Below are 18,387 nucleotides of genomic sequence, written 5' to 3' on the forward strand. Positions count from 1 at the left end.
TGAGCAATATATCATTTAGTGACAACTTTTTGTAATTTTGTTTTTTTGTTTTTTTTTTTTTCATTATTCAATCACTTGGGACAAAAAAAATGAATATTTAATGGGCTCAACATGCCTCTCAGCAATTTCCTTGGGGTGTCTACTTTCCAAAATGGGGTCATTTGTGGGGGTTTTGTACTGCCCTGTCATTTTAGCACCTCAAGAAATGACATAGGCAGTCATAAATTAAAGACTGTGTAAATTCCAGAAAATGTACCCTAGTTTGTAGGCGCTATAACTTTTGCGCAAACCAATAAATATACACTTATTGACATTTTTTTTACCAAAGACATGTGGCCAAATACATTTTGGCCTAAATGTATGACTAAAATTGAGTTTATTGGATTTTTTTTAGAACAAAAAGTAGAAAATATCATTTTTTTTCAAAATTTTCGGTCTTTTTCCGTGTATAGCGCAAAAAATAAAAACGGCAGAGGTGATCAAATACCATCAAAAGAAAGCTCTATTTGTGGGAAGAAAAGGACGCAAATTTCGTTTGGTTACAGCATTGCATGACCGCGCAATTAGCAGTTAAAGCGACGCAGTGCCAAATTGTAAAAAGTGCTCTGGTCAGGAAGGGGGTAAATCCTTCCGGGGCTGAAGTGGTTAATAGCCATTCAAACCCCTTTGTGTCAACTTGTGTGCATGTTATCAGGGCAAGTTCACCAGGGTATGTAAACTTTTGATCAGTGTCAATTGGGTAGTTTGTTGTCATGATTTAAAAAGAGTAAACACAGTTGATTGATAATAAATGGCTTTAGCCAAACACTAACCATGAGTGAAAGAAATGTTTTTGTGTTATTCATATTCTCTGAAAAATGGCCAAGAAATCATAAATTCTGCCAGGTTATGTAAACTTATGAGCACAACTGTAATGAGTTTCAAAATTCTAGAGAAATGCTTAAAATAATGCTTTACTATTTAACTAAACCCATTTGATTTTAGTCAACTAAAATGTACTGGATATTTTAGTAGACTAAAATACGACTAAAACAATTCAGATATCTAAAATGGCAAGACTATAACAAGCTATATCAAAATTTGACGTCAAAATTAACACTGGTCACACAGCAGACTACGTTTTAGGTTTCCCACATCTAAAGATGGAAAGCTCCTGTAACTTTGACAAGTCATTTTCTTAAATGTGCAGCGTCAAATCTATAGCAAGGTCATGTGTATTGAGCGGTATTGGCGACATATTAGTTTATATGAATGCAGATAGAATCAACACGCAAACATACAACTTTACTTGAAAAACAGAATAAGTGTTTATTGTTGCAGAATTACATGATTCTTTTATACATATTTCATAAATGATACAGGATTTTACACATCTATATTTTGCTTATTTATAGGACATTCCTCCATGCTCCAAACCTCCCCGCGCACTCACACTCAACAGATCCTTTGACAATTCCTGTGTTTTCACTGCTTTGAAATACTTCATACAAACATGTTTAGACCATTTGTTGCAGGAGGTGTCCCAACGGGCAACTGCTCCTACCTCCATCAGCAGCAGAAGTGCAAATGGTAAAAAGAAGAGCTTTAAGTTGAATTAGTGTTAAAAAAGAGCATCTCCTGTGCAAGATCACAGTAATCCAAGCAGAAACATAGGCAAAGGGTTATTATGCTTTGGCCATAACACGAACGTTTAAGTACCTTCTCACTTTAGCTGCTCTGGATTCTAAAGGACTATTTTTGATACTCTGTACTCTTAATTAGGGTCTCTCTCCATGGAGATGATTGTCAATCGTGCTTATATCACAGCCACCCTTGCTTCATTCATTAACATGATTTCTAGGGCACAGCTTGAAAATACAGATCAAGGCATTGGATCCCACCAGAGAGAAAGGTAATCAGGATGATGCATTACCACCCAGACATTATTGCCTGTGCTTTGATGCCTACGTTCTGCAGGGATCTACAATCTTGAACAAAACACAAGACATAAAAGACAACAAACAAGTACATGATGGAAAACGGATTCAATCCACCTGAGAGGAGAGAAGTAGGTGACAGTTATTAAGACTTATACGGCAGCATGTACCAGCTATATTCCACGTGGACTCAAGATTTAGGCTGGCAAGGAGTCCTTGGTAGCATAACTGCCAGCTATAGATTAATACATGAAGAGAACATATACTCTCCTCTCGATTTCATAATATGCAAGGCACCAGTCAACTGGCTTCACTTCTTTAGTTCTGTAATCCTATCCCTGAAGTAGGAGCCTTTCACAGTGGGAGTCCTTTAAAAAATGTCTCTGCAAACTTGTAGCCCAAACACTCCCCTCATTTGCCATGTTTCAACACCCCAACAAGAGACTGCACCATTTTGATATTGAAAGTCTGTGGAAGAGCAGCGTATTCCAAGAAAAAAAAAAAAAAAAAGTAAAAAACGAAAGAAAACCCCCTGAAATCTTTGGAACAAAGATAGAGGTTATATTTCAGCCTTTGCCACTCTCCAGCTCTTTAGTGATATGTAGATAAACAAAATGTAGACAAAGCTGGACGGTTTAGGTGGTGTTTTCATCAAGGAAGAAACTGTATTTCCACCAGCAGAAGACCAACTTGAAAATGTAAATCTTTATGACTATCTGATAATCGTCATGACAAAATGAGGTGGTAACCCTTTTGAATTTTTCATGCAACCCTGATATGCTACTAAGCCACTTTCCAAGAGTGCGGGACAGGGGAACATCTCCCTCCCAAAAAGAACAGACATAAAAACCAATCATGCATTGAGCCCCTGAAATATATATAGCCAAGGCCGTGGGAGGAATAGGGACAAGGGACATTTAAGAAAGTGATTACAAGAAAAATCACGTGCGTTTTTTTCGCTTTTTTTTTTTTTAATTTTTTTTTTTTAATGCATAGCAGACAGTCTCACGGTGTTTAGGACTTGGATTAAAATGGGACAGTGTTGCACCTTATGACATGTGCACAAACCCAGAGTTCAGACGAAGGCAAGAAAAACCTCAACCAAGCTTCGATAGATGCTTCTCAAGGGCGGAGAAAAGCGTTATGCTGCAGTGACTTCTGGTCCAACGCTCCTCCAAATGGCATTAAGTTGTGCGCTATGTTATTGGCGTACCTTCATTGGCTCAGCAGACTAATAATCCATCTTTTTGTTTTAAATAGGCACTCTGCCACACTTGAACTTGTCATAAAACCAGGAGAACGAAAAGAAGAAAGAATAAAAAAAAAAAAATGAACATTTAATTGTTTTGGGACCCTCATCCATAAATTTCACCATTCGCCAACAAGTAAAATATATATAGTTTTAATAAGAAATTTCATAAGCCCTTTGAAATAGGCTTTTAACGAGGCGAAGGCCCCAACCTTCAATTAGATTTCATTTTTATTCTTCCATTTACATTTTTCTTTAACAAAAGCTTTAAAAATCTAGGGGAGAGGAAAAAAAAAAAAAAAAAAAAAAAAAAAAAAAAAAAAGGGGGGGGGGGGAATGATCACCCATCCCATTATCATATCCCAGCTACCACCTATAATGCTTTTATTTCAAAGGCAAGAGATATCCACAGGTTTTGCTGGGGATTTAAGAGTTGTACAATGATCAATCCTTAGCATCTTCAATTTGTTGGATTGGAAGATGTAGCTGCAAGGGGTCACGTAACCTCTTAAGGTCCAACTCCGCCTATGAGATTAAAAAAAAAATATATATATATAATTATGCAAGCTTTCTATTACACGCCAAGCTACACCTTAAGTGTGTCACATATGTTTTGCAAATTAGGTTTTGGGAAGATTTATAATAGCTTAAGCAAAGGGAACAGCTGCAGATAGTTGAGCATAACTATAAAAACATAAAACGATTGTACCTAATGCCTACGAACAGTACATCTGCTTTTACGCATTCCTTTTAACTACCCATTGACAATTTGATGACTATCACAAAACACACTTTATTCTGAAAACTGTGTGCGGTTGATTCATTCATGCATTTTTTTTCTTGTATGCCTTTAGCTATATGTTTTGCTCATAGCTTGAGCGGTTCAGCAAAAAAAAAAAAAAAAAAAAAAAAACACATGAGTTTGGACAAATCAAAACCATCAACAGAACTGCTTGTTCTATCATTAACCCAAAATGACTGGCTACCAGGTCAGATATCATAGCTACACAAGGCTGGAGAGGCTGAAAGATACAGTCTGCCTTCTGTATTGGTACACCAAAATGGACAAAGGACTAGGCAAAATGACAACCTGCTCATCCAGCAGTTTGATTCTAGGTGATGAACTTAGAGTCAATAAATGGTCAATATATAATCCACTATTCAACCACCAAAAAAAAAAATGCAGTGGCAGCAATATTGAGGATCCAACCAGATGGCACTGGCAGGTAGAGTGCCAGTCTGGAACCTTTTATTATACATGGGAAACTCTGACATGATACCAGGGGTTCTTGAGCAGCTCCAGAAATAAAAGCCTTCTTATTTAATAGATATAAGCCATGTGAATAAAAAGGGGTACTTTGAAGGCATCCCTGTCACTAGTACGACTTGACAATTAAGCCACGCAAAATGCAAGTTGGGCCTCCATGGATTAGACTTGTTTTTTAAACATATCCCACAGATGCTTGATCAGTTTGAGTTCCAGAGAATTTGGAGGTCAACACCTTGTACTTGTGGTATTCCTCAAACCATTATTGAATAAAACAAAATAGTCCACCTTCTTCTAATGCTCTGTGGGACAGTTCTAATGCTTACATGCTCATTGCAGACACTTTTGGCTGCGGATACTTGTCAGGACGGGCACCCTGACCGTGTGCGGCTACATAGCCCCATATGCAACAAACTTTCCATCGGAACCAGCATTAACTATTTCAGCAGTTTGAGATACAATAGCTCCTCTATAGGATCAGGCCACCCATGACCCCGTCACTGGTTTTCCTTCCTTGGACCACACCTTTGGTAGGTCCTGACCACTTGAGAATATCCCACAAGAGCTGCAATTTTGCGGATGCTCTTACCTAGTTTTCTAGCCATTACAATTTGGCCCTTGTCAAAGTCGCTCAAATCCTTATGCTTGCCCATTTTTGTTTGCTTTCAACACATCAACTTCAGGGACAATATATTCACTTGCTACCTAATATATCCCACGCACCTGTAGGTACCATAGTGAATAGATCATCAATGTTATTCACTTAACATGTCAGTGGTCATAATGTTATGGCTGATCGGTGTAGGTTCTCTGTACTAAACGCAACATGCTAGGCAAAGAAGATTAACCATCATCAAATCATCCTAAATCATACCTGAGCGATGGCATCCTTGAGTCGATTATATTCTAAAACATCAAATTTTTCTTTTTTGGCCGCTTTATGGAAAAAATGTAAGAACTGTCTATCACTGGCATCTGCATACATATATTCCTACAAAGAAAAAAAGGAAAAAAAATTCAAAAGTTAAAGATTTAGCATTCATGTTACATATATCCATGTACTATGTGGTTTCTGTTAACTGCCCAATAAAAGTCTGTTTTTATTTTCCCTGTACAGGGATCGGTCATATTTATGGCGGAATACTTTTTATACATAGGCTTTAAAATGACCATAAACGAAAGGTTTGTTTTTCTTCTGCTCTGAAATATATTTGATAAGAATACATATTAGAACAGAACTATGCTCTGCTATTAACAAAAATATGTGCTGCAGCAATTTTGAACTTAGTTTTCTTCTAGCCCCCTGAAAAGTCTACAAATACATTATTGATCCTGTCAGTGAAATCTACTTAATGCAGCTTCCTACAAAAAAATATAGAAATGTTGTCATATGCAAGTATGATATACAGTGCCTTGCAAAAGTATTCACCCCCCTGGGTATTTTTCATGTTTTGTTGCCTCACAACCTGGAATTAACATGGATTATTGGAGGATTTGCATCATTTAATTTATAGAACATGCCCACAACTTTAAAGATTTTTTTTTTTTTAACCACTTCAGCCCCGGACCATTATGCTGCCTAAGGACCAGAGGACTTTTTCCAATTTGGCACTGCGTCGCTTTAACTGCTAATTGCGCGGTCATGCAATGCTGTACCCTAATGAAATTTGCGTCCTTTTCTTCCCACAAATAGAGCTTTCTTTTGATGGTATTTGATCACCTCTGCGGTTTTTATTTTTTGCGCTATAAACGGAAAAAGACCGAAAATTTTGAAAAAAAAAAAATGATATTTTCTACTTTTTGTTATAAAAAAAATCCAATAAACTCCATTTTAGTCATACATTTAGGCCAAAATGTATTCGGCCACATGTCTTTGGTAAAAAAATTTTAATAAGCGTATATTTATTGGTTTGCGCAAAAGTTATAGCGTCTACAAGCTAGGGTACATTTTCTGGAATTTACACAGCTTTTAGTTTATGACTGCCTATGTCATTTATTGAGGTGCTAAAATGGCAGGGCATTACAATCCCCCCCCCCAAATGACCCCATTTTGGAAAGTAGACACCCCAAGGAAATTGCTGAGAGGCATGTTGAGCCCATTGAATATTAATTTTTTTTTGTCCCAAGTGATTGAATGACAAAAAAAAAAAAAAAATTACAAAAAGTTGTCACTAAATGATATATTGCTCACACAGGCCACTGTGGGACTTTTTGGGAGCCTAGCCACGTACGGGGCCCCGAAAACCAATCACCGCCTTCAGAATTTCTAAGGGCGTACATTTTTGATTTCACTCCTCACTACCCATTACAGTTTTGAAGGCCATAAAATGCCCAGATGGCACAAAACCCCCCAAATGACCCCATTTTGGAAAGTAAACATCCCAAGCTATTTGCCGAGAGGCATGTTGAGTCCATGGAATATTTTATATTTTGACACAAGTTGCGGGAAAGTGACAAATTTTTTTTTTTTTGCACACAAGTTGTCACTAAATGATATATTGCTCACACAGGCCATGGGCATATGTAGAATTGCACCCCAAAATACATTTAGCTGCTTCTCCTGAGTATGGGGATACCACATGTGTGGGACTTTTTGGGAGCCTAGCTGTGTACGGGGCCCCGAAAACCAATCACCGCCTTCAGGATTTCTAAGGGTGTAAATTTTTGATTTCACTCTTCACTGCCTATCACAGTTTCGGAGGCCATGGAATGCCCAGGTGGCACAAAACCCCCCCAATTGACCCCATTTTGGAAAGTAGACACCCCAAGCTATTTGCTGAGGGGCATGGTGAGTATTTTGCAGCTCTCATTTGTTTTTGAACATGAAGACAGACAAGAAAAAACTTTTTTTTTCTTTTTTCAAAACTTTGTGACAAAAATTGAAGTCTGCAAAATACTCACTATACCTCTCAGCAAATAGCTTGGGGTGTCTACTTTCCAAAATGGGGTCATTTGGGGGGGGGGGGGGGGGGTTGTGCCACCTGGGCATTCCATGGCCTCCGAATCTGTGATAGGCAGTGAAGAGTGAAATCAAAAGTTTACGCCTTTAGAAAGCCTGAAGGCAGTGCTTGGTTTTTGGGGTCCCGTACGCGTCTAGGCTCCCAAAAAGTCTCACACATGTGGTATCCCCATACCCAGGAGAAGCAACAGAATGTATTTTGGGGTGTAATTTCACATATTCCCATGGCATGTTTGAGCAATATATCATTTAGTGACAACTTTGTGCAAAAAAAAAAAAAAAGTAAAATTTGTCTTTCCTGCAACTTGTGTCACAATATAAAATATTCCATGGACTCGACATGCCTCTCAGCAAATAGCTTGGGGTATCTACTTTCCAAAATGGGGTCATTTGGGGGGGTTTGAACTGTCCTGGCATTTTATGCACAACATTTAGAAGCTTATGTCACACATCACCCACTCTTCTAACCACTTGAAGACAAAGCCCTTTCTGACACTTTGTTTACATGAAAAAATTATTTTTTTTTGCAAGAAAATTACTTTGAACCCCCAAACATTATAATTTTTTTTTAAAGCAAATGCCCTACAGATTAAAATGGTGGGTGTTTCATTTTTTTTTTTTCACACAGTATTTGCGCAGCGATTTTTCAAATGCATTTTTTGGGGAAAAAACACACTTTTTTAAATTTTAATGCACTAAAACACACTATATTGCCCAAATGTTTGATGAAATAAAAAAGATGATCTTAGGCCGAGTACATGGATACCAAACATGACCTGCTTTAAAATTGCGCACAAACGTGCAGTGGCGACAAACTAAATACATTTTTAAAAGCCTTTACAGGTTACCACTTTAGATTTACAGAGGTCTACTGCTAAAATTACTGCCCTCGATCTGACGTTCGCGGTGACACCTCACATGCATGGTGCAATTGCTGTTTACATTTGACGCCAGACCGACGCTTGCGTTCGAGAGCAGGGGGGGACAGGGGTGCTTTTTTTCTTTATTTTTTTTTGCTTTTTTATCTTATTTTTAAACTGTTCCTTTCATTTTTTTTTTTTTTTAATCATTTTTATTGTTATCTCAGGGAATGTAAATATCCCCCATGATAGCAATAGGTAGTGACAGGTACTCTTTTTTGAAAAAATTGGGGTCTATTAGACCCTAGATCTCTCCTCTGCCCTCAAAGCATCTGACCACACCAAGATCGGTGTGATAAAATGCTTTCCCAATTTCCCAATGGCGCTGTTTACATCCGGCGAAATCTAAGTCATGAAATGCTCGTAGCTTCCAGTTTCTTAGGCCATAGAGATGTTTGGAGCCACTCTGGTCTCTGATCAGCTCTATGGTCAGCTGGCTGAATCACCGGCTGCATTCTCATGTTCCCTGTTGAGACAGGAGAGCCAGGAGAAAAACACGGAAGACGGTGGTGGTGGTGGTGGGGGGGGAATTCCCTCCCACTGCTTGTAAAAGCAGTCTAGAGGCTAATTAGCCGCTAGGATTGCTTTTACATGAAAGCCGACCGCTGGCTGAAAAGAATGATACCAAGATGATACCTAAACCTGCAGGCATCATTCTGGTATAACCACTCAAAGTCGTGAATGGCGTACCTGAAGACAAAAAAATGGTTAACAATAAAACACAGTAAAACGGTAAAGTATAAAAAATTGCATGCCTGAAAAGCAAACGTGATAAAACATAATAACAATAAAACATTGCAGAATAGAATACAATAAAAAAAAGCAGAACAATAGAGAGAGAATAGAGCGAGAGAGAACAATAAAACGATAACTATTTTTTTTTAATTATATATATATATATATATATATATATATATATATATATATATATATATATATATATATATATATATATATATATTTTTACACTTTTTTTTGTAACTAACTTTTATAACTGTAACCGGTTCCAGGTTCAGGTCTCTCAAAATGCGATGGCATCTTTGGAGACCCTGTGAAAGTGTGCCTAGTCTGTGCAATGCTGTACCCTACGCTAATACTCAACTAGTAAATGGTAGCGTTCAAAACATTCACCAATGCAAAGACCAGGATTGTCAGGACAGAAGGGACAATAATAGTGGGTGTCACGCCTATATCCGCACTTGCTGCAGACACAACATCTTTTTTGGGGGGGTTCGCTGGGTAGGGGTACTCGTGAGGACAAAGAAAATGCCTCTCATGCAACCGACTGCATTTGGTTGGGGATGTGAATGGGGGAAGTACGGGTGCTGCAGAAGTGATGGGTTCCCAATTAGGATTGGCGAATGCAGCAGGAAGGGCATTATGGGCACGACGGGCCTGTGTTTGTCTTCTTCTTGGTGGCAGCGGGACACTACTTGTGCTTGCACCTCACCAGCTTGAACTGCATTTATGGGACTCGCCACGTCACCAAGTGTTACTGCAGTGCTGCTTTGACTACGACCGGGGTGTACTAGGCCGCTGGTGCTTGCCAGTTCAACAAAACGCTACCAAAAAAACTGTTAGCGATCGCAGGGATCAGGCCTGACTCTGCAAACGCTGCAGTTATGCGTTTAGTGTTTTGTAACTGACAGTGATCGATCGATACTGCACTTGGGTGGGCTGGGCGGAGGGGCAAAATGCAAATGCAGGTGCTAGCAGGTATCTGGGCTGATTCCGCTAACACTGCGTTTTTGGGAACCCTAAACTGCTGGGGACGCTAGTATAGATCTGATTGGATCAGATATTGATCCGTTCAGATACTATACCACTAAGGGAGGTGTACGGTGCGTGCGTGGGTGTTAGCGGTACTGGCGCTAACCTGACGCTGCCTGGGGCTGGTGCTTGCCAGTTCACCAAAATGCTACCAAAAAAACTGTTAGCGATCGCACTTGGGTGGGCTGGGCCGGGCGGAGGGGCAAAACGCAGGTGCTAGCAAGTATCTGGGCTAATCCCGCTAACACTGAGTTTTTGGGAACCCTAAACTTCTGAGGACGCTAGTATAGATATGATCGGATCAGATATTGATCCGTACAGATACTATACCACTAAGGGAGGCGTATGCTGCGTGCGTGGGTGTTAGCGGTACTGGCGCTAATCTGATGCTGCCTGGGGCGACGCACATCACCGCCGGGCGATCAGGGGGCTAAACCTTTATTCGGTAATGAACGACGGGTGCCCTGACACTATAAAAAATAAACGAACTAACCAGCGTCACCCGTAACGGTTATACGGTGATCAGTGGTGAAAGGTTTAACTAGGGGGCAATCAAGGGGTTAAAACATTTATTAGGTAGTATATGGGGGTCCCTGTCGCTATAAAACGCTGACGGCAAACCTAAATATTTACGTCCCTAACTAGCGTCACCAGCGACACTAATACAGCGATCAGAAAAATGACTGGCGACAGGGGGTGATCAAGGGGTTAAAACTTTATTAGGGGGGGTTAGGGGGGTATCCTAGACCTAAAGGGGGCTAACCCTAACTGCCCTACCACAGTAACTGTCACAAACTGACACCATGCAGTAATCAGAAAAAAAAAAAAAAACTGCTTGGTGTCAGGGTGACGCGGGGGGGGGGGGGGGTGGAGGAGATCGGGGGGTGATCGGGGGTGTTGTGTGTGCCTGGCATGTTCTACTGAGTGTGTGTGTGTGTGTTTGTGCACTCACATTGATGTCTTCTCTCCTCGGCGCCGGAATGGAAAATACCGAGCCGAGGAGAGATGACATCATTTCCTTTGCTGCTGTTTAGCATACGGCAGCAAAGGAATGTTCTGATTGGCCGTCGGCGATCGCGAGGGGGGGCCATGAATCACCTCCAATTGCGGGGGGACAAAAGAGGACCGCCTCGGGCACCGGGGGGGGGACCCCCCCTCCCGCGGGGGGCAGATCACGTATATGTACGCGATTCTGCCTGCCCGTGCCGCCTTGCCGTCGTAAATCGACGTGAGGCGGTCCTTAAGTGGTTCATTGTAAAGCAAACAGCATATAGGACAAAATAACAGAAAAAGTCAATGTGCATAACTATTCACCCCTTAAAGTCAATACTATGTAGAGCCATCTTTTGCGGCTATCCCAGCTCCAAGTCGCTTTGGATAGTCTATGAGCTTGCCACATCTTTCCACTCCGATTTTTGCCCATTCCTCCTTGCAAAACTGCTCCAGCTCCTTCAAGTTGGATGGTTTGTACTTGTGAACAGCAATCTTTAAGTCTGACCACAGATTTTCTATTAGATTGAGGTCTGGGTTTTGACTAGGCCATGCCAACACATTTACATGCTTCCCCTTAAACCACTCAAGTCTTGCTTTAGGAGCATGTTTGTGGTCATTGTCCTGCTGGAAGGTGAACCTCTATCCTAGCCTCAAACCACACACAGACTAGTACAGGTTTTGCTCAAGAATATCCTTGTATTTAGCACCATCCATCTTTCCCTCAACTCTGACCAGTTTGCCAGTCCTGACTGCTGAAAAACATACCCACAGCATGATGCTGCCACCACCATGTTTCACTGTGGGGATGGTGTTCTTTGGGTGATGTGATGGGTTGGGTTTGCGCCAGACATCGTTTTCTTTGATGGCCAACAAGTTCAATTTTAGTCTCATCAGACCAGAGCACCTTCCTCTATACATTTTGGGAGTCTCCCACATGCCTTTTCGCAAACTAAAAATGTGCCATTTTGTTTTTTGCTGAAAGTAATGGCTTTCTTCTGGCCACTCTGCCATAAAGCCCAACCCTGTGGAGCGTACGGCTTATTGTCATCCTATGCACATATACTGCAGTCTCTGCTATGGAACTCTGCAGCTCCTCCAGGGTTACCTTAGGTCTCTGTGCTGCTTCTGATTAATGCCCTCCTTGCCTGGTCTGTGAGTTTTGGTCTGCAGCCGTCTCTTGGCAGGTTTGCTGTTGTGCCGTGTTCTTTCCATTTGGTTATGATAGATTTGATGGTGCTCCCAGGGATCATCAAAGGTTTGGATATTTTTTTTATAACCCATCCCTGTAATTCTCAGCAACACTGTACCTTACTTGTTTGGAGCGTTCCTTGGTTTCATGGCAGCGTTTGGTTAGTGGTGCCTCTTGCTTATGTGTTGCAGCCTCTGGGGCCTTTCAAAAAGATGTGTATATATAATGACAGATCATGTGACACTTAGATTGCACACAGGTGGACATCATTTCACTAATTATGTGACTTCTGAAATTGGTTGCACCAGAGCTTTTTATGGGCATCATAACAAAGAGGGTGAATACATACGCACATGCCAATTATCAGTTTTTTTATTTCTGAAAAATAGTTATGTATATAGTTTTCTAATTTTATTTCAACAATTTAGACTATTGTGTTCTGATCCATCACATACAATTCAGATTAAAAACAAAAACAAAACATTGAACCAAATGCTGTAATGTAACAAAATGGGTAAAAGGCCAAGGGGTGAATACTATTGCAAGGCACTGTATACATACACACACACACTTGTGCTTATAAGTTTACATACCCTGGCAGAATGTATGACTTCTTGGCCATTTTTCAGAGAATATGTATAATAACGCAAAAACTTTTCTTTCACTCATAGTTCATGTTTGGCTGAAGCCATGTATTATCAATCAACTGTGTTTACTCTTTTTAAATCATAATGGCAACAGAAACTACCCAGATGACCCTGATCTAAAGTTTACATTCCGCAGTTCTCAATACCGTGTATTGCCTCCTTTAACATCAATGACAGCTGAAAGTCTTTTGTGGTATTTGTGGATGAGGATCTTTATCTTCTCAGATAGTAAAGCTGCCCATTCCTCTTGGCAAAAAGCCTCCAGTTCCTGTAAATTCTTGGGCTGTCTTGCATGAACTGCACGTTTGAAATCTCCCCAGAGTGGCTCAATGATATTGAGGTCAGGAGACAGATGGCCACTCCAGAACCTTCACTTTATTCTGCTGTAGCCAATGACAGGTTGACTTGGCCTTGTGTTTTGGATCATTGTCATGTTAGAATGTCCAAGGACATCCCATGCGCAGCTTCCCGGCTGATGAATGCAAATGTTCCTCCAGAACTTTTTGAGAACATACTGCATACATCTTGCCATCAATTTTGATCAAATTTCCTGTGCATTTGTAGCTCACACATCCCCAAAATATCAGCAACCCACCTCCGTGTGTCATAGTAGGAATGGTGTACCGTTCTTCATAGGCCTTGTTGACTTCTCTTCAAATGAAGCGTTTATGGTTGTGGCCAAAAAGCTCAATTTTGGTCTCAAAACTCCAAATGACTGTGCCAGAAGGTTAGAGGTCTGTCTCTGTGCTGTTTGGCGTATTGCAAGCAGGATACTTTCTGGCATTTGCATAGTAATGGCTTTCTTCTGGTGACTCGACCATGCAGCCCATCTTTCTTCAAGTGCCTCCTGAAACAGCCACACCACATGTTTTCAGAGAGTCCTATATTTCACCCGAAGTTATTTGTGGATTTTTCTTTGCATCCCGAACAATTTTCTTGGCAGTTGTGGCTGATATTTTAGTTGGTCTACCCGATCGTGGTTTGGTTTCAACAGAACCCCTCATGTTCCACTTCTTAATTAGAGTTTGAACACTGCTGACTGGCATTCTCAATTCCTTGGATATCTTTTTATATCCCTTTCCTGTTATATACAGTTCAACTACCTTTTCCTGCAGATCCTTTGACAATTCTTTTGCTTTCCACATAACTCAGAATCATCAGTGCAGCACGGATGTAAGGGTTTGTCAGGAGTCCAGAAACTCATTGACCTTTTATACACACACACACACACACACACACACACACACACACAGATCACAGGTGAGGATGGTTACCTTTTAATAGCCTTTCAAACCCCTTTGTGTCAACTTGTGTGCATGTTATTAGGCCAAAATCACTAGGGTATGTAAACTTTTGATCAGGGTCACTGATAAATAAATGGCTTCAGCCAAACACTAACCATGAGTGAAAAAAGTTTGTGTTTTATCATTCATATTCTCTGAAAAATGGGCAAGAAGTCACAACTCTGTGTATAATAATATATTTTTATATATATATATATATATATATAATCTATATCTATCTATCTATCTATCTATCTATATCTATATATTTTTTTTTATTTGTATTTTTCTGTTTTTAAATTCCTTTGATTAAAGAGGTTGTAAAGGTAAAAATTTTTTTACCTTAATGCATTCTATGCATTAAGGTGAAAAAACTTTTGACAATACCGCCGCCCCCAGCCCCCCCGTTTTACTTACCTGACGCCTCGAATCTTCGCTGCTCGTTCTCGTCATCTCCACTGCAGCTCAGCCTGGTCGCTGATTGGCTGCAGTGGATGGATTGAAAGCAGCGCAGCCATTGGCTCGCGCTGCTGTCAATCACATCCGATGACGCGGCGCGCCGGGGGGCGGGGCCGAGTGATACAGCGAGCGGTTATAGCCGCCGGCTGTATCACGGGAGCGCGCACGCAAGCACTCACCACCATGCGAGGGAGCTCGCATTAAGGTGGTGAATGCTTGCGGGGAGGAGCTGAAACAGCCGCCGAGGGACCCCAGAAGACCAGGTTCGGGGCCACTCTGTGCAGAACGAGCTGCACAGTGAAGGTAAGTATAACATGTTTGTTATTTTTAAAAAAAAATAATTTTACCTTTACAACCCCTTTAAACACTTCCTATGTATTAAACTTTGGCGGTCCCAAAAGAAGTGGATGATCCGCGAAATGCGTTGACCTTCTCCAAAGTCTTAATCCATCTGTTAATGTATTTTGTTGTTCGCAAGATGTGCTTTCTTTTAGATTTGTCTTTTATTTAATACAATCTTTTTAGATAAACCTTTGTATCTATTGTTTCATAGTGACTACAGAGGTATATGTAAAGTCTCAAACCCTACTTTTCTGTGTTTTTCAAATACATTACATGATACACCTATGTCACCCTCATTAGTTGAATGAAATTCCATTCCGCAAACCCATACTCTCTCGATATCACTCTTTGTGCATTACATAGTAACTGGATTTGGTACATTTTTAGATAGCCATTCAGGAGTCTTTAGTTGTACTTTACCAGACATCTACACCAGAAACGGATTCCATGAACAGCACAGTATTTATTAGAGCTCGAGCTCTAGTCAAAGGCGTGTCATGCTTACCCTGCCTGTTAGAATATAATAGGCACATCCTGCTATGCCTGTGCCATAAGTGACAAAGTATGTGACTGGCTCCATGATATCCCAGGAGTATTCCCACCACGTCAAACGAGCAAAGACTCCAAATTGTACAGACATATACGCCAACATTCCCCACTGAGCCCATCTCGTCTTCTTTGCTGCTCGTCGAGCAATCTGAAACCGAACCTACAATTGGCAAAAAAAAAAAAAAAAAAAAGGTAGTTATACATTTTTGGCTACAATGTGTAGGCTGCTCATAGATTTTAAACCCATCTGAACTGCTTCAAAAACAATTCAGAAACACCAATATGCACAAGTGGTTCCAGGACAAGGTCCTTTAGCACCAGAGGCCAAAGGGCAGCCCCGTACATGACCTGCCATCTATTGTAGCAGCACAGATTGCAAGTCCAACCCTTCGTATGTCTTCCTTCTGCAGTCAATCCACCGGTATAGCAGAGCACAACAAAAAACATGGTGTGTACTGCATTAAAGTCATGTTTGATTTTCAGGGCCCATTTACTCTATTTGCAGTGGATTGTCACGATATAGGACACCCCAACATGCTTAAAATTGCATATAACTATTTTTTTCTAACACAGCGCAATATCATGCATTGCGATATGCCACAGCAGGCGCATAATTCTGCCGTGGGGAGATGCCATTCAAAATGAGCACTGAAGGTGGGAGTCATTAGAGCGGCATGCAGGGGGAATTTATCGACCACTTTATGTCTGGAGGGCAGGGTCAACCATTGGCTTACTTGCTGGCTGGGGCACAGATATTCAGAAATACCTCTTCCTTTACTGTGGGATGTTCTGTGTGGCGATGATTGACATCAACACTATGCGATCAGGAGCAATCATCACCGTACAATGAACAGGTATTGTTGAATAGCAGTGTCTCAGCTAGTGAGAGAGTTCAGTAATCAGCAGAGAAACAAAAAGGGGGGGGGGGGGTTTCCGGCGCTCCACAACATGTGATGTCTAAGGTAAATAGTACAATGGTAGCTATAATAGCACATTAAAATAAGGCAGATAAATTCTAGAATGAGGAGGCAGCCATCCTCAGAGGGTGTCCATTACTTCTGTTGATAATCAATGTTGAAAAAAGGAGGGGTGTGGAGGCGCCAACTGTGGTAGCTTGTTTATGCAAAAATAAAAGTTAGTGTAACAATTAAAATTACTGGTTCACAGGGTGGAGGTGTTTCTTTGAGATGGAAAGTGTCCTGGGATGTGCTGTTATCTTGTTTCCGACTCGGATTTCATTCCTTCAGGCGTCTGGGTGTGGAGTCTGTACACAGGCTGAACTGCTGCATCCAGTGCATGGAAAGCTCCACGCTGACCACTCTGGAGCGCGGAAGAGAAAATGACGTCACTGATGCACGCCAAACGTCCAGGCTGGTGTTGGGGATAATGCAGGGATAGTACAGGCTACACGCTCGGGGCTCACAGCTCCTTCTACTGGCCTTTTTGCTCCCTGGAGGAGAGCAGCTTGAATATATAGTGGAGGCAATTAGGTTAATTAGGTTAAAGTGTATGGGCTGGAGGTCTGTGGAACCACAACAGCCAGCAGACCCACAATCTTCCAAAAAGCACAAAAAAGTTGAAAGTAAAGTATGAAGAATTAAAAATATGATGAATTGGGGGTAAGTTTAATAAATATAAGGATAATAATAGTAAGTGGAATTAGAGTTAAAACATTTATTTAGAAGATGAAAAAAATTTGGAAAAAAAAATAAATATAAACAAAAAAAAAAAAAAAAAAAAAAAAAAAAAAAAAAAATGGGAAAACAATGAAAAATAGAAATAAAAAAAATATAAATAAGTATAAAAATAAATGTAAAATGAAAAAAAAAAAAAAAAAAAGATTAAAAAAAAGCACTGGGATACACATTATGAGGGTGAGCTCAGGGGGGACATGAGGGAAGGGGGGGTGGTGGGGAGGAAAAAGGGGGAGAAGTTGTTCTATAGAACGGTGGAGTTGCTATCTGGGTCCATGAGGGGACAGCAGTCCCTGAGGTGACTGGTGATGGGCAAGGTGTGTATTGTAATATATATATATATATATAAAATAAGAAAGTGAAGAATGAATGTATGATTGGAGAGGGGAAGGGGTGGGGGGGGAAGTAAACTACAACAAAGAATGTGTTTCTAATTCTTCATTGAGTCCCCCTGGCGAGAGAGTACCCAATGAATATATCCAGTAGGCCTCCTGCTGACACAGGCGTTTGAAAAGTTCCGCAGCAGGAAGACCTCTGGGCATGGCCTCGATGACCCAGACTCTGAGGCCCATGGTAGATTTTTGGTGTTCCTTCAAAAAATGAAGAGGGACACTGTGTTTGTCCCAGCCCTTTTCTATGAAACGCCTGTGTTCGCCAAAACGTTGGCGTAGGGGGCGTATGGTCCTGCCCACATAAAAGAGACCACATGGGCAGGTCAGGCAGTACACCACGTATTCACTGGAGCAAAAGACTTTTATGGTGTATGTTTTTGTCTTTAACAGTGAAGTTTTTTTGTCCATGGTCAACAAATTTGCACGTTAGGCATAATTTTTTCCGGCATTGGTACATTCAGGGGGATGTGTGAGGCTGGAGTGGGTGGGACTTTACGGATTTTACTGGGTGCTATCCTACTTTTAATATTTTTTGCTCTACGATATGAAACCTTGGGTAGTTGGGTGAGGGAAGAACCTAGAAAGGGGTCTCCAAGCAAGATGCACCAATGTTTGGCTAAGATGTTCTCCATCTTCTTGTGACAATCATGAAACTGGGTAGTGAAACGTGTTGGTTGTGGATTATCTGAAGTTTTGGGTTTGGGTGGAGGTTTCTTTGCCTGTGCTTTTTGGAAGATTGTGGGTCTGCTGGCTGTTGT

General features: G+C 40.9%; 1 protein-coding gene across 1 annotated transcript in view; it reads right to left on the reverse strand.

Moving 5' to 3' along the window:
- Positions 1 to 1,283: 1,283 nt before the first annotated feature.
- The window catches only part of MCU (mitochondrial calcium uniporter), a 200,670-nt gene continuing 183,566 nt past the window's right edge, over positions 1,284 to 18,387 (reverse strand). The window contains exons 6-8 of the mRNA XM_073596554.1: positions 15,500 to 15,703; positions 5,307 to 5,423; positions 1,284 to 3,690 (exon numbers count right to left, since the gene is read on the reverse strand). Coding sequence (XP_073452655.1) covers positions 3,610 to 3,690; positions 5,307 to 5,423; positions 15,500 to 15,703 — 402 coding nt within the window. The 3' untranslated portion in view covers positions 1,284 to 3,609. The remainder of the gene's footprint in view (positions 3,691 to 5,306; positions 5,424 to 15,499; positions 15,704 to 18,387) is intronic.

The sequence above is a fragment of the Aquarana catesbeiana genome, linkage group LG08 (assembly GCF_042186555.1).
Source record: "Aquarana catesbeiana isolate 2022-GZ linkage group LG08, ASM4218655v1, whole genome shotgun sequence".
Classification (NCBI taxonomy): Eukaryota; Metazoa; Chordata; class Amphibia; order Anura; family Ranidae; genus Aquarana; species Aquarana catesbeiana.